Below are 18,108 nucleotides of genomic sequence, written 5' to 3' on the forward strand. Positions count from 1 at the left end.
TAAGTGAGAGCTGAACGATGAGAACACATTGACACAGGGAGGGGAACAACACACACTGTGGCCTGTCGGTGGGGGTTAGGGGGAGGGAGAGCATCAAGATAGACAGCTAATGCATGCGGGGCTTAATACCTAGGAGATAGGCTGATAGGTGCAGTAAACCACCATGGGACACCTTTACCTATATAACAAACCTGCACATTCTGTGCATGTATCCCAGAACTTAAAATAAAATAAAATGTTTAAATATCCTCCTATTCCTTTTATTTGATAAATCATGCATTCATTTATTCTGCCATTAAAACATACTTGTTGACTGATGCCTATACCCTTCTTAATTCATTTTCAACAAATATACGCAAAGCACTAAGAAAATAATGTTTAAACCTAGATTATCTAGATTGACCATTTCAATTGATCAAACTATCTGTCAAAATTTTCTTCCTAAATATTTTACAAATGGCAGCTGTTTTACTAACCTCCCCAAAGAAAACATGTACTGAGCAGTAATTCAAGATCTGGGTACACAGCAGTAAATAAGACACCTTCACTGAGCTCAGTCAGTCGAAGGAGATCAATGTTAGACAAACTATTACAAATGTTGTGAGCACTGTAAGATGCGAAGGTTAAAATTCTAAAGCAATGGAGAAATGAGTGTGATATATTGTATTGGGAAGAGGAGACTGGAAAGTGCGTTTGAAAAACTGTATTCCCCTTGCAGGAAGAAACAGCGGGTTTCCTTTCTCTTTTATGAGATCAAGGGAAGAAAGAATAAGTTGTTCCTTTAAATGGAAAAAAGGTAGCAATTTGTATTCTAAACTATGCAAATGGACGAAAATTGATCAATTAAGCCGTCTTTCCCTGCTTTCTCTACCACATCCCCAAAATACACACAATCCTCAAATCTAAGATCTAGATTATTTATATTAGCCATTTTTATTGATCAAAGTGCTTGGCAAAGCTCTTCTTCCCTAAGTGTTGTATAAATAATCACTATGTACTGACATCCTCAAGGCAAATAAAGCATATCAAATATTAATCTTAAAATCAATTTGTTGGAAACTAGTGATTTATTTATTGAATAGAGCATGGATTGAATGGACATTTATAAATAGTCTCTATCAGAAATAGAACAGGACTAAATACTATTCACATAAAACATTTTGAAATTCACCCACTAAAAGCATATTAGTCTCCCCTCTGAACCCTCTCCACCACTGCACCAAAGGCAAAGCTTCAGTAGTGCCCTATTAAGGAACTTTCAATTTTATATATTAAGGGACATTTGGCTATCGGTTTCTGATAGTCTTTATCATGTTAAGGAAGATTTTTGCCTGTAGTTAAGCCGTTTAACAAGTCAGAGAAGTAACGAGACAGCATAGTGGTAAAAAGCTTAGACTCTGGGGTCGATCAGTACAGATTAGAATTGAAGCTCTGAAAATTTCTAGCTTTGTAGTCTTGAGTCAGTTACTTTAACCTCTCTTAGCTTCAGTGTCCAGCAAGTGTCAAAACGAGTGTGTCTCTGCCACAGACATGATATTAACTGCGACGTCTTTGGTTGCTCTTTGACTTGGGTTCACGGGGCCAGGGGTGAAGTGGCAGGTGAATCTTTTCAAAGCTGTTAAATGTCTGCACGTGGAAATCTTTCCCAGGGTCTCTAGAACTTGTGATAAAACAGTTTTTTGCTTTTATGGGAGATAAACTGACTTAGTCTCTGTAACTTAGGTGAGAGATCATATATGAATCCCTTTTGACACCCTTCTGTTTTTTATTTCACCCCCAATATACACACATTAACATACTAATGTTTTTAAATTTTTATGATTAATTAATAGAAATGCCAAGAAATTTAGAATCCTAAGGAAATAAATAGAAAAATGAGTTTCTGGCCCAAAGCTTTGTTATCCCTCTGTAAAATTAGCATCAAAGTCAGGATTGATGGGGGATATGTTACTGATAACTGCTTCACCCATTTGTGCTTTCCCCTAGTAGGCTAACTTTATAGAATTGTGATTTCCAAGAAGTCTTTTGTTCTTTATATCACCAAACTGTTGTTTTCTTTCTCCTATTCTCTCTCTCTGTTCCACAAGTACATTATTGATATACCATGATTCTAACCCAAGTGAACACATTTTCAAACCCGCATACCTTTGTTATATCAACCTCCCTTGGTTCTAGAAATCTGCCACTATAGACTTAACATTGTGGAATAAAGACTTCTAATCCTTTTGGCATGTACAACAGGGTGTTATGTATATGTCCTCTTACATTATAAGAAACATCAATGTAACTTAAATATTTGCTGTTTCCTAGAAATGCTATTTATGTTCTTATTTTCCAATATTATTATTCTTATTCTCTTACTGTTGGTGTGTTTAATAGAATTTATATGCAAGTACACTAAAGCCAAAAATCCAATTTTTCTCTGAGCATACACAAATAGCAAAATTTTCTTTGTTCATTTGATTTAAAAGCAATACATAAGTCCATTATCAGAGAAAGAGTATTCTCAAAAAATAACTTTAAAAATGATAAAGGAAATGAATACACCACTTGTTTCAGTCGGTTAAACAATGAATTCATGTTTGATTGTGGCACGTTCAAATTTTTAAGACTCAGCACCAAACTACACAGGCTATTTCTAAATTACTGGTCCCTCCCAAAACAGAGCCCGTCTAACAGAAGCAGTGCTGGTTGTTATAAGATACTTGAAATCCCCCCTTCTTTTTTTTAGAAATTGTGAATCAGCATCCAGCAAATAGATACAAGGACTCCACTGGTATGAGTGACCCCTAAAGAAGGCGTCCTGAGGGGTTCAAGTCCCAAGTCCCTATTTCGTGACTTTTAATCTCTTTTTATGAACATCAATCATTTTCTCTCCTCTAACTTTCTAACTCTCTCCTGAGGGAAATAAAGATGTTTGAATAGCCACAAACAAAAATATGTGGAGGGAACAAAACTAATTGTTCCTTAAACTTGAAAAAGCACAAACATCTAGATATAACATTTTAAATATCATCTTTATAAGACCTTCTTTATTTAATAATATATGCCTCAAATTCTATAATCTGTAGTAATTGTGACTGATACCAATGTTTAACCCAAGTGAATCATAATTGTATTAACTAAGCTTCTGTAACTGTTTCAATAAAACTCTGCATAAAAGATTAGCAGGCACTGCCAAATATTTATACTCTGCAGTTATTCCTGGTAAGGAGCGCTGTTCAATCAGTGGGATTAAATTTAACAATGTTTACCTGTGTGTAAGCCTCCGGTGACTAATGCAGACTGCAGTCTGAGAATCTTGAGCAATGCATACTTTATGGCGACTACATTTCATCTTTAAGCATGGATCCTTAGCTGGATCTAAAGCTAAAAAAATTGCAAGGAAAATATTAAAATAAGCTTCTGTAAAATGGAGGTATCAAATCCCATCAAACACAATTTGATCAGGTCATTTACATAATGCTTAATTGTAAACTTTCTTCACATTCTTTCTCTATTAAGAGAAACTTCTGCTTCTACCCACATAACTCAGAGTTAACAGCTAGCTGTAGTTGTCTCATCCACTCTATTCAGAAACTAAGATGCACATATGCCTATGATCAGACAATGTGTTATCAAAATAGAAACTTTAAGACTCAAACTCTCTGTAGTTGCTACTGCCTTCTAAGCAGCAAAGGTGGTGAAATAAAGTTAGAGTATGTTACTGAAGTATTTTATGACAGTGGAAAACTGCAATCTATACCCTTGCTTTCCTGAGATAAATGCTGGTGGGTCAATAAAAGGGACGAAATGAACAAACAAAAATGTCAGTGGACATTAATGGATATCTTTGGCTATCCAAAAATAGTCTAGAGCTGTATTTGGAGATTGGATGAATATATCATAGTAAGAACTGAGATTCTGCATTTTCATTTTTACATCATTTGTGCATAATATTTGGACCACCATATTTCTTCAAACAAACCTCTGTCTTGATGGCTGTCAACAAAAAGGCTATGTGAAATGTCGACGGTTTCATTTTATAACATCTTTATTTATATGTAATTCACATACTACACAATTCGGGCAGTAAAGTTTACAACCAATATTTTTCAGTATGTTTGCAATTATAAAATTATCACCACAATCAATATTAGAAGAATTTCATCACCAAAAATACCCAAACATATCCTCTTGTCATCATCCCCTATTCCCTCTCCCCTCCAACTAGTATTAGGCAACTACTCATCTAATTTCCATCTCTTGAGATTTTCCTTTTCTGGACATTTTATATAAATTGAATGTTAAAATTTGTGGTGCTTTGTGCCTAGCTTCTTTCACTTGGAACAATGTTTCTGAAGTTCAATCATGTTGTACCGTGAATCACTACCTAATTCCTTTATATTGCTGAATATTATGCCATTTTACATATATACCACATTTTATTTATTCACTAGTAGATATGAATTTTGGTTGTTTCCACTTTTTGGCTATTGTAAATAATACTGCTATTGGTGATCGTTCATGGTTAATCCCAGTGACACTTTGTTGTAATTTATTGTTGGGGGCAGACCAGAGGAGGAGTTGGTACAAATAAACAAAAGGCACTGAGAGTCCAGATTTGGTACATGCCAAAATTGAGAGAAAGAAACAATGAAATATGGTAAACAAAAAATTCTAGTGCACAAAGAGAAATAAAACCAGAAAAATGTGCATTTGGAATATGCAGAAGTATTTGGAAGGGTTCCAGGCTGACCAGTGGAAATAAAATGTGGATTTGAGATAATCTTTGAGGGTAACTCAAGCTGATTCTTAAGCATATTTAGTCAATAGCCTAAATAAAGTGAATATATTTTGATAATCAATGCATTTTATTTATTTTATTATATTTTATTTTATTTTTGAGACAGAGTCTCTCTCTGACGCACTGGCTAGAGTTCAGTGGTGTGATCTCGGCTCACTTCAACCTCCGCTCCACAGGCTTAAGTGATTCTCCTGCCTCAGCCTCCCAAGTTGCTGGGACTACAGGCGCCCACCACCATGCCCAGATAATTTTTGTATTTTTAGTAGAGACGGGGTTTCACCATGTTGGCCAGGCAGCTCTCGAACTCCTGACCGGAAATGATCCACCCACCTTAGCCTCCCAAGGTGCTGGGATTACAGTGGTGAGCCACTGCCCTCGGCCTGATAATCAATATCAAATACAGATATAAGCTATAATATATATGCACATATATCTTACTGATTTCAATATATAAAGTATATTTCTGCAAAACTCTTGTTAGAGATTTTACATAACCATGAGATTTAAAATAAAGAATGTTAACACATATCATTGGTGACATTTTAACTAACAGACATTTTATAGTATTCCATGCTAAAGTGGTCAAGACATTAAATGCATCTATTTGGAAGACAAATGTTTCAATTTTCTCCATACTAAGATAATTTTTTAAATAAGTAATGATTAGATTAATTATAGCTTTCCTTGTTTGGTCAGTAGCTTTAATAATGAAAATAAACTATATTAATTTTTCATTGTCTATAACATGTTAAATATACTTTGTTCACTATGCAAATGTAAATTGCTACAACATTCTTTTCAGACTATCACAGTTTGAATCATCATTAGGTAAAAAAAGCTGTCTTCGAAATACTGCACTACAAAAGTGTATGACTTCTTGTTGGACAACATAAAAGAAAAAAACACACTATAACTTAGAAGATATTAAAAGTGTTTTGAGCTATTTCTAATGTTTAGCCTATGTTGATTTCTAATTACTAAAATCACTTTTTAAAATTCATTAAACAATTCTGCCTAACAATTAAATAATGTACTGCCTCTGTACTATATGTACATATATGTCATATACTCCTTTTGAGTATATTTAATCTTGGACTTATGTTCTGAAAAAGGAGTGTTTTCATTTTGAAATAAAACACTATAGTACATATAAAATTTTGATTAATCTAGTTACGATTCCAATGCAGACTGGTATGATTATAGCTGTTTTTTTCTTCACCTTATAAAATCTGCATTCGATAATTTCCAAAAGTTCTGTCACACAGTTTTGTCATATATGCTCAAGAAAATGGAACTCAAAAATTGATATACAGTGATAATAGAACAAATTTAACACATGAAAAATAATGTAATGAGTTTTACATAGGATTCTATGTAAATGACCAAATAAGAGAGGAGCAGTATTTGTCAGGAGATGGAAAATATAGGAGAAAGTAAATATAATCAGATACATAGCATGTACGATAACAAAAAGACCACTTTCTGTGCATGAGATTTTAACCATCTGTATTTTTTAGTAGAACTCACATTGTTGGCAGCTTAAAAAATACAAAACATTACACACTGTAAATACAGATGCCTAAGATTTTATTCTTGAAACCACAACAATAACACAACAAATTTCTCTTGGCTGAAGTCCATGGATTAGAATCAATCCTGTGCCTTAAAGAGACCTGGCATAAATTCATCATCTCCCTCTGTTGTGTTCTTCTTTCCATCTTGTTTTCCATTTAGCGTCTCCTCTTCTGTTCCGCATGATTGTATTTAGTTTTCTCTCCAGCAACCAGTCAAACTACCTCTAGAAAGATTTCAGCAATTGCATTTGACTTCACTTGGCTATATTCTTTTCTTCATCCTAATCTCTAATAAACTTTCTGGTCAGTGTAAACTAACCTGGGTACCTGACAAGTAAGTTTTTTTTGGTTGTGTTTCAGAAAACACCATCTGTATTTTAAACAACTGCCATATAATGTATCCTTTGAGCGTCATTACATTCGCAGTGTAGGATCTCCCTCAATCTTTTGCCAGAATACTTGTTTTTTAGTCCAGAATTTTTCCCAGTTACTTCCAGACAAAGCCCTGCGCTTCATTCACATTTGTTTTCGGTCTCACCTACCCTTGCTGCCTCAGGCATTCCCACCATTATGGGCTGGATGAGGCCTGATTCTTCCTAGTTTATGCTAGGATAGATATTGTACAAGAATTGTATCTTGTCTCCAGCAGACTCAACATTTTTGTTGGCAGAGATGTATAAATAGTTATTAATAATTAGAATACATTAAGTGGAACTTACATAACAATATATAATATGCATACACAGAGAGACAGAGAGATCACATGATGGTGAATGGGAGAAAACTAGAATGAGCGACACCCTAGGTAAGTTTTACAAGAATACAGGACCCCCCAAGTGCACAAAATGAAGCTCCAGTATAAGTAGATGGAATAAATAGCAACAATGTAGACAAAGGATGCCCTACTCATGGAATGGCAGATAGTTCAGGACCAGTGAAATATAAAATGCTCATATCGCCTGTGAGTATCGTGGAAAACACTGAACAGGGAGATGGAAGCTTCTTAGCCTTCCAGAGTTTTATCGTTTTGGTAATGTCATGGCCTGGCATGATTTTAGGTAGAAGAGTGGCATGATTATTTATTGCAGAAAGACCACACACAAGAATTTGGAGATGGTTTGAAGTGTGTGTGATTAAGACAGGGATATCAACCAGCTGTATGAGACAGAAAGAATAAGAACCTGATCCAAGATAAATGGGTGTGAAGATGGAGAAGAGGGGATGCATTTCAAAAAGGACACTGATTCAATACGGTCTAGTTATTAATATAATAGAAGGGGGAAATTGGTCGAAATAAAAGAAATGGTGTTTGGTGGCACCACTGAACAATAAATAAGATATTTGGTGGCGAGAAAAAAAATACAGCAAGTTTAGTTGTGAGAAGTTAAGGTGATGACCTTATCTTTCATATTAGTGAAATGCCTGTGGTGACATCCAGATACTAATACTCAGCTGTCACCTAGATATTTGGATCTTGTATTCCAAGGAGAGGTTAGGGGAAAGATGTCCCTCCAGTAGTCATCTCAAAGAATGTACGTTAGAAACATAATCAGTCTTGTAATCTAGTTAGATTTTTAGGATGCTCAGCTTGATGACATATTTAAAGTAAAAAGATGGAAAACCTATTTTTATGGCCAACTCTCTTGTCTTCTTCCCACAGCACATTTTTGGGCTGGAACAGAGAACTCAGGCACCATCTCCCAGGTTTTACACATACTGAGAACAGAATAATGGACAATGATTTTCTTTTTTTTTCTTTATTCTTTTTTTTTTTGAGATGGAGTCTCACTCTGTTGCCCAGGCTGGAGTGCAGTGGTGTGATCTCAGCTCACTGCAAGCTCTGCCTCCCGGGTTCACGCCATTCTCCTGCTTCAGCCTTCCGAGTAGCTGGGACTACAGGCGCCCGCCACCACGCCTGGCTAATTTTTTTTGTATTTTTTAGTAGAGATGGGGTTTCACCATGTTAGCCAGGATGGTCTCGATCCCCTGACCTCGTGATCCACCCGCCTCGGCCTCCCAAAGGCCTGAGATTACAGGTGTGAGCCACCGCACACAGACTGGACAATGATTTTCTTGGAGTCATCAACTTCTTGCCCATCGCCTTAATATTTTGAGAACAGGGATGCAGAAACCATTAAAAAAAACAGTACTCAAAATCCCTTTATATACTTTGTGCAAACCCTCTACTCTGGATGAGAAATGATTGGAAAGTTCTTAAACCTTAGAATTTCAATGTCCTTTAAAATACTGACTTACAATCACAAAACCAAAAAACCTCTGATAATTGAAAGGTCTTTGTTTTTGTTGTTGTTGTTGTCGGGGACTTGCAAATATTTGTGAAAATCTCATTTGATAAAGAAAAGGATACTGTGAATTATGTAAATTAATTTATGATTTTAAGTCAATTTAGCATTTAGCTTCAAAAGGACTACTATTTTTAATTGCAGGATGGTGTGCTGCAGAATTATAATTTTTTTTACAGGGTATACATGTAGTTGCATGCATTATATGATACACAAATCATATTGATTTTTTACAATATGAAAATTTGAAAATTCTATACACATCTGTTCTAAGCATTTGGATGGGATATTATATGAGCATTCAATTATTGCAATTTATTCAGTATCTGCTCTGTGCCAGTACAGTTCTTTTTGGTTTATGTGTAAAATACCCTTAAAACCATTTTCTGAAATATGTTAGCATCTCAGTTTTAGATGTCAGAAAATTATAGATCAAATACAATGTTTATCCTAGGATGTATAACTAGCAATTAGTAGAACCAGGTTTCAAACCCAAGCCCTTGGAATTACAAAACCTGAATAATTTGCCACTGAAGAATCCCGTTTCCTGAGCTTTCGGTGAGATTCAGAGTAGCTGAAACAATGTCCTGTGATCAGCTGACCTTTATACTCTCTACAACAGAATAAAAAGTTAAAACTTTTGCTGAAATAATATTCATATATAATATCTAGTAAGACAAGCAGAAAAGACTGTAAGATTGACTGTTACCAGAGTATTTGTCTAGTTTTGATTCTGAGAGTTCATTCTTATGCTTACATATGTTGCTTTCTCTCTAATAAATCAGTTCCATATGCAATTGCTTGGAACCTAATACTGTATTCCGATAATTCGCCTACCCAGAAAATCACTCAACAATGCCTAAAAGCCATCTATTTAATCTGATCTTTACATTTCATATAAAAGTACTATCATTTTAATGCAAAATACAGACTTTTTGGGGAAACCTTTAACTATCTGATCTGTTCATTAATTTTTCACTATTTTTAAAATATTCATCATATGTTCTATTTTAATTCCGCCTCTTTTCCCAGGCATATTTCTAGCTACGGGTATTGTTTCCTCATACCTGTTGCTACTACAGCACTGCTTCTCTCACATACTCTTTATCCCTCGCAACTCAAAACTCTCAGGTGCCACTTTGCTCTTTCATCACAGCATGGCCACGTCCAAGGATTCTTTGGGTAAATGTTGTTGTCATTCTTTTCTATAGAGATTCCCTTCCATGGAGATGTATTTAAGGGAAGTTTTTGTTGTTGTTATCACTAGAATTCATAAGCCTGTTCTCCATCACCAGAGCCTTCTTCCAAGGAGTACATATATCCCTGCATTCACCTTGAAGCCTTATTTTTCAGTTCTCAGAAATGTGTGAATTTAATGGAGCTCGAGGAAACATTAATACCCTGGCTTCTGGCTCCATTCTTCTGTGGCTAACACAGTATATATAGAGTCATCCTTTTGTATCTGTAGAGTATTGGTTCCAGGACCCCAGAGGGTGCCAAAATCCGCAGATACTCAAGACCCTTATTTAAAATGGTGTAGTAGTTCCAAATAATCTACACACATCCTCTTGTACAGTTTAAGTAATCCCTAGATTATTCATAATGCCTAATACAATGTAAATGCTATAAAATAGTTGGTATACTATATTTATTTTATCAGTATTTTAATTGTTATATTGCTATTTTAATTTTTTTTCAAATATTTTTGGTCTGTGGCTGCTTGAATCCACAGATGTGGAGTCTGCCTATTCTGAGGGCCAGTTGTAATCTGATTTAAGCAACAAGTCAGTCCTTACTGCACTCTCCGTAAAACCTTAACTATCTGGCTGCAAAGAAGTCAGTCACATTGTTCATAAAACAAGGTCATTGCCCTGTAGAAATCTAAAATGCCCTTTATTATAGCTGTAGAAAATCCTTTTCTTCTTCTGTGGCAAGAAAAGTATTGACTAGGCTTTATAACTTTAAAACGAAAAAGTTTAAATTTGTGACAAGCCTGCCTGTGCTCAATAGAACCTCTAAGAGCTTACTGATGATGCTTTTGTCAACAGCTTTTCCTCCTCTCATGAGTGAAGGTGACAGGACAGTGTTTAATTATGAATATTACCATTGGCCACAGTCTAATGACGTTAAGGTATTAGACCTTCTAAATATCAGTCTATTTCAAAATTTTATTTTGTTTCAAGAGGATTTATGAAAGAAATAAATTTTTCACGTTTCTAAGTGTCAAAAGGGAAAAGAATAAAAGGTAATTCAGTGCTAATAAAATGTGCACAAGATTCATGCAAATTGGTAAGGCTAAGAAGACACTTAATGAAAATAAGTTTTAAAACTATAAATATATTTATTTCTTGAGCTTGAGCAGTAGTAGCAGTCCATTAGTATTATAATAGCAAGTTTTACATCTAAAAATAACTTTTTATATACAGAGTTGAAGGTCTAAAAAGATGTACTAGATCATAAAGAATTTCAGGAAGATTAATATTCTATTGTAATGTTTTATACGTGATTCTTACACCATGTCGATCCTACTATAATATAAATATATACTTAATTATTATTTTCAAATATAGAATGATTAAGTCATATTAGGACATTTATAATTCTTAGCAACATTATAAACTATATTACTAGAGGTAATATTAGCATGAAGCTATAAAAATTGTAGCATAAAAGGCTATGGTAGAGGATTTGAATATGTAAGTCTTACATATTTAGGGACCATATAATGATGTTATGCAGGCTTTTTAAGAAATTCTTTCTTCAGAAATGAATTCTCATTTTAGATAGTCACATTTTTCTCTTTAACCAAGTAAACTTGTGCTTATATGCTGACTACTGTTTTCAAATGTCTTTTGTAACATATAGTACATGTACACCATGTAAGACTATACAGCCATAAGAAAGAATGAAATCATGTCCTTTGCCACAACATGGATACAGCTGGAGGCCATTATTCTAAGTGAAGTAACACAGAAACAGAAAATCAAATACCACATATTCTTACTTACAAGTGGGAGCTAAACAAAGAGTACACATGGACCTAAAGATGGAAACAATAGACAGTGGGGACTCCAACAGCAAGAAGGGAGGGAAGCAGGGGAAGGACTGGAAAAACTACCTATTGAGTACTATGGTCACTATTTGAGTGATGGGTTCACTAGATGCTAAACCCCAGCATTACACGGTACATCCATGTAATAACCTGCACATGTACCCCCAGAATCCATAACAATTAAAAAGAATAATACACCCCTAAAAAGTTTTAAAAAATAAAAGGTCTTCAATTACTTTTTCTTTTGTATAACTAATATTCTTCATATCATATTTACATGATAATCTGTTTATCCTTCAATAATGTCTGTCCCATATCCAGAAAAATTATAATTAAAAAATATTAACAAACATCCAACAACAACAAAATAACTTAAAAAAAATACTAAACCATAGGCTAGGATCTGGCAATTTTAGTATGTATCCGAGGGCATTACATGTTCTCTTGGGTAATGCAAAGAAAAAGGGAACTAGATTTGGGAACTCTTTAAAGCTTGGATTCCTGAAGAGCTCCTTCTTTAATTAAATAAGAAAGCCCAGCAACTAACCAAAATAAACATAAAATTGCAAGTGTATCCAGACAGTGGTTTAAAAAATAATTACCATGAAAGGATATAAAACTCCAAGTCTTTTTCCACATTGGTGGTGAGGTTTTAATTTATATTACTTTCACGGTGTAAAAAAATTCAAGCTCATAATTTAACAAAATATTGGTGGAAACCAGTTACAAATTCTAAGGCTGTGAGAGAAACAAATGCAATTTCTGCAGCATCAGAATTTTTCACCAGCCAGTGCATACAGAACCCTCACAATACCAAAAATAACAACAACAAAAATAACAAAATAAACATAATGAAGAGGATCACACACACAAAATTGCAAACCACACCAGGAAACAAATAATCCAAACCACTCAAAAATCCAAATTTAATCCACTCAAAAACTAGCATATCAAGAAATCAAAATATTCTTGTAAAATCAGAAAGGGACAAAATATTAAGCATGTTTATATTAATTCATGTCATAAGAGAAAATATTTGATTAAAGATATAAAATAAATATAGAAATATAAAAACAACATGATAATATGAAAAAAATTAAAACAGACCTTCTAGAAATTAAAAAGAACTAAAATTTAAAAAGTAGTTGCAGATTAACAACCCTAGCCTTCAGAGGAAATAATAGGGAGTTCTGAGTATAATTATTAAAATTGAACTAACTACCAAAGCACAGTATGCTGAAACTGCAAAGAAATAAACAATAAGTGGGTGGGGGGAGTAAATTGAATGCAACCAAAAGGAAAAAGCAGTTTGTTTTCAGGGAACAACCACAGACTAAGAGTGAATTTACGAGTTAATGGCAAATCATGGCAAAACATGTGAAATCATATATTGTGGTGAGGAACAAATAATTATCAAATAAGAATTCCAGGCCAGACGTGGTGGCTCATATCTGTTATCCCAGCACTTTGGGAGGCTGAGGTGGGCAGATCCCTTGAGCTCAAGAGTTTGAGGCTACCCTGGGCAATATGGAAAAACCCACCTCTACAAAAAGTACAAAAATTAGCTGGGTGTGGTGGCCGTGCCTGTAGTCCCAGCTACTCAGAAGGCTGAGATGTGGAGAATCGCTTGAGCCCAGGAAGTTGAGGCTGCTGTAAGCCAAGGTCACGCCACTGCACTCCAGTCTGGGTGATACAGTGAGACTCTGTCTCAAAAAAAGAAAAAAAAATCCAGACACATCCAAATTATTCTTTAAGAAAGATACATTTATGGAAAATATGTTCATAAAGATACATTCATAAAAAATTATTAAATGTATAGCACAATTTGTACATGTTGAAAGAACAACAAAAGGATATGCTTCAACAAATAGGAGGAAATTATACCGATGGACCCAGAAGGAATAGTGAATTGCAAGAAGCGATGATGAGCAATAAACTTATAAAATTTGATGATTTGAAATTAGTTATGTTAGTAAAAATATTAATAGAAAAATGATTAATTTCCAGTGGGGGGGAGATAAAATGAGGTGAAACTCATTAAAAATAGTGAGGAAGTCGAATGTCAAAGATTTGTGACCAATGTGATCTAAGATCCTAGCACTCTTCAGAAGGGCAATGGAGCAAATTATTATATAGTTACTTTCATCCAGTTTTGCTGGTGGTGCATGTAAACATTTAAAACAAATTACTCAAAGAAGAGCAAGAGATTTCATAACTTTTAAACTAGCACAAAGTAAAATGATAAAAAGGAACTGAATTATATCAAAACTCACAATTGGTGAAACAGAAAAAAAAAGAGATAATCTTAGATTGGACTTATAAAAACCTCTTAAGGGTTCTTGAGAGCTGCACCTAAAATATAATATGAATTGAGTAAAAAATACAAAAAAAAAATGCAGGAAAAGCTTACCTGGCAAGTACTAATCCAAAGGAAGGCAGTTATGGCAATATTCACATCACACAAAAATCCCCAAATCGTGGAAGGAGAGAGCTGGAAATGTCATCAGTTGATTCAGAGGTTGTTGCCTTAAGCATACCTATTCAAACAACCTCTCTAAAATACTTTCCTTTTCTATTCTGTAGTCATCATTGTTTCCATGCCCCAGTATTCCTCAACCTCTACTTTGTATTGTTACTTTCCTCCACCAAAATTCAAATCTTTGTTATTTATTACAATCTCACATTTTTCAATATGCAAATGTTAAAGTAATTTTAACAATTTTAAAATATTAACAATAACCATAACGACAACAAAAAGTTTCCCCAGGATCAATGTTTTTAAAATATAGCTTTAAATGCTATGTCCTTTCCTCAAGAATTTGAGTATGTCTTAGAATAGTAAGCCTTGAGCTTTAAGGAGATGAATACATTAGTTGGCCATATAAACATCAACTCATCAGCAAATGTGGCTTTCTAACAAATAAATACATAAAAGACCTATTGCTTTTATTGAATTCAGTCTCTTTTGGAGACCATTAACCTTGTAAATATTAATTATATTCCATCCTTCATTTAACCATCAAGAAGTTCAGAACCAAATGTGAGGTATGCTTTTTACAACTGTGCAAAATCTTTTAGGGTATACATTTTGTATAATAATCCTCCTATTGTTTTATTTTATATCTTTTTAATATTTTTATGTGATTCAAATAAAAATAATTTTCTACTCTCCATTCATTCTTTTAAAAATACAGTTTATTTCACATTTAATTGAGTGACATTTTTCAAGGTTGGGATGAATAAATTAAAAAACTGAAAAAATGAGGCAACTTCTATTCAAATTGATTTTTCCAGTAATGTTTTGGGACTATGTTTTAATAATTAAAAATGAAAATCTAAAAGAAAGATGCATACAAACACAAATATCAGTGAATAAAGGTACAAGTAGTTATGTAATTCATTTAGAATGAAGTTGTCAAGTGTTAAAAATTATTGGTATTATACAGCCTCTACTAGTATATATGCAAATGTATAACTTTCCTCATATGAGCTGAAAAAAAAGTTGTATATGTAAAATTCAGTTTGCCTTCCTGGGTATTATATTTTATCATCAAAATTTTGTATTGTCGCACATATATCTGCCACTATTATGGCAAACACATAAGCAAATATACCCTTTTCTTGAATTTCAATTGTAACTTAAAGTATTTAAGTTACATTTAGGTGATGTAGTTATATTAGGTGATTAAGTTATACTTAGGTGATGAGATAGCTCTTTAGCACTTGGGGAAAAAAATTAAGAAAACTAAGACTAAGTTGGACAGTTATCATGATTTAAAAGCAGATGAATAGTAAAACTCAGAGTTTAGTGGCAATTTTGGAAAAATCACAACACAAAATAGTGCAATCAGTACACAGCCATCATTCATTTGCTAAAATGTTTCTTTAAGCTTATTTGTGTGCTCTCACAAAAAATGAAGTGACCAGTAACTTTAACATGATTTTAAAATCGTTTTAATGTTTAATAATAAAGCACTAAATATGTTTTTGTTGTTCTGATAGCAGTTTCTTTCATTGTAACTCTATGCTGTAAAGCTATAGGAAGAAGTGGTTTTCTTGGGATTTTTTTAAACTTGCCAGATGTTATAATGAAAGGCTTTGCAACTGAGCAGCATAGAAAGTAGAGGTAATACTTGATAGTTAATTAGACTTTTGACAGTCAATTTTGTGGTACTAAAAGTGATTAAATACAGTGAGTCTTTGGATTGACTTTATTAGTTTCAAACGTTAATATTACTTCAGTTGTATAAAATCCATGTACTCTAACTCTGATCTCCCCATTGCAAATATGAAATGTGAAAGGCTACCTATTAGCAGATTTTGATGCATTGCAGGATTAATTTATTTTGTAATAAATAATTACCAAAATACCATAATATTTATTTCAATGATATCTTAATACATGTTTATTAAAAGCAAAAGCTACTACATTGACAAATCAAAGCTAATGAAAAATCTAAATGCTATTACAAGGCAGAAATTTATTCTACTATTGTTCTACTCTAGACAAATGATTGAGGAAGATTTTAAAATACCATTCTCTTTGGTTCGCTACCATTTGTTTTCTTTGTCAATACATAATATTGTCTTCTAAACTTCTTAATAAAATAAATGCTAGTAGGATTTCTTTTATAAAGTAGATGGCTTTCAGAATATTGATCACCGTATATGTTAAATACAGTGAATATTAGTATAAATAATATTATTTATAAAACTATTGTATTATAAAATATTTTTACCGGTTTCCATTTTGTAATCTATTACATGATATATAATAAAGATGAAGATACTGAATTCTCACCCTAAGGATTTATATTTGGGATTGTCTTTCCAGTGTTAGAACTGAATATATCTATGATTTGCTTAACACAAAAAGGCTGTCTCAAATAGAATCATAAAAGAAAGCCCCTACTAATATGGCGATTTTGGCTTTGGCTTGATAAAGTAATGTTTATCAGTAGTTCCTTGATGATATCCCCTAACCATCCTAAACCTAATGTTTTAATTTGTAAATTGAAAAAAGTGGGCTATTAATTCTAAAATGTAAAATACAATATCCTATAATTGTGTGATTTAACTAGCCTGGGAGGTAGTACATAAACATATAAGAAATATATTTAAAAATTCACATTGAGTTGAAAAGATGTGTATGTAACTTTGAATGAATGTGTGTTAGGTGCCTAGAGTATTTACAGGCACATAGAAAGCATTATATTTGTCTATTATCATTTGTCTTTTGGTTGATTAGCTATGAAACCCCTATAAAATCTCTTGTAACGTGCCCTGCACTTCTACTGAGCTCCTCCTGGAGGATCTCTGGCCCACTTTGAGTAACAATCTGCCTTTCTCAGCCCTGTAGTAGGACACAGAATTTCCTCCATGCAATAAAATCTTTTTGACTCTAAACTCACCACTTCCCTAAATAAATTCTACTTTTTCTTGAGTGGGTTTTTTTCTGGTCTATTTTAAGGTAAACGTAATAATTTTCACATAAACTTTTTTTAAAGAATAATGAAACTAAGCCTTAAAACACACGAGGCAAGATGGCTCATGCTTACAATCCCAGTATTTGGGAGGAAGAGGCAGGAGGATTGCTTGAGGCCTGGAGTTCAAGACTAGCCTGGGCAACAAGGTAAGACTCCGTAACATCAAAAAATAAAATAAAATAAAAATTTAGCCGAGCATGGTGACATACACCTGTAGCCTCAGCTACTCACGAAGTTAAGGCAGAAGAATTACTTGAGTTCAGGAGTTCGTGGGTGCAGTGAGCTATGAGAATGCCACTATGCTCCAGCTTGGGTGACAGAGAGATATCCTATTTTTAATTTTTTTTAAAGACTGAAACAAAGGTTTTCAGTACAGATATGTTTTCTCTGAAAGCTGTCTCAAACATTGCTATCAAAATAGCTAACACACACATGCATACACACACTCACACACACACACACCCCTACACAAATGGTCAGGGTGGGGCTGGGCTGGCCGTTAGGATGGAGATGGTGAGAGAAATGTTCTTAACTCAGGTATCTGCATTCACAAAAATGTCTCAAACTACACTTAAAATTACTGCATTTTATTTTGGTAAATTATACCTCAACGGAAAAGAAAATTACTCTTTTTTCTAAGATATTATTATTTTAAAAATATTTTTGTAATATAAGAATATTAAAAGCCTTTGAAATCAACTATTTCAGGACAACAAAACCATGCAATCAGAAATAAACATCAAAAATTACACTATTAAAATTTAGATAGTATAATTCAGTTCTTCCCCATTCACGGAGGGTGCTCCTCTAGAAGGTAAATACTGCTTCCTATAGATAGATAAAACTAATTTTAAAAAAACAAGTTATGACATGAAAGAAGACAGAGAACTACATCTCATTTTCCCAA

The 18,108-nt window shown here is 33.7% G+C and overlaps 1 protein-coding gene across 3 annotated transcripts in view; it reads right to left on the bottom strand.

Annotated features, from left to right (window-relative positions):
• Positions 1-18,108, bottom strand: part of SPOCK3 (SPARC (osteonectin), cwcv and kazal like domains proteoglycan 3) — a 496,607-nt gene that overhangs the window by 265,499 nt on the left and 213,000 nt on the right. For all 3 annotated transcript variants that reach the window (XM_055384117.2, XM_019025723.3, XM_055384118.2), the window contains one exon: positions 3,255-3,369. In XM_055384117.2, coding sequence (XP_055240092.2) covers positions 3,255-3,369 — 115 coding nt within the window. The remainder of the gene's footprint in view (positions 1-3,254; positions 3,370-18,108) is intronic.

Source organism: Gorilla gorilla, chromosome 3, assembly GCF_029281585.2.
Source record: "Gorilla gorilla gorilla isolate KB3781 chromosome 3, NHGRI_mGorGor1-v2.1_pri, whole genome shotgun sequence".
Taxonomy (NCBI): Eukaryota; Metazoa; Chordata; class Mammalia; order Primates; family Hominidae; genus Gorilla; species Gorilla gorilla.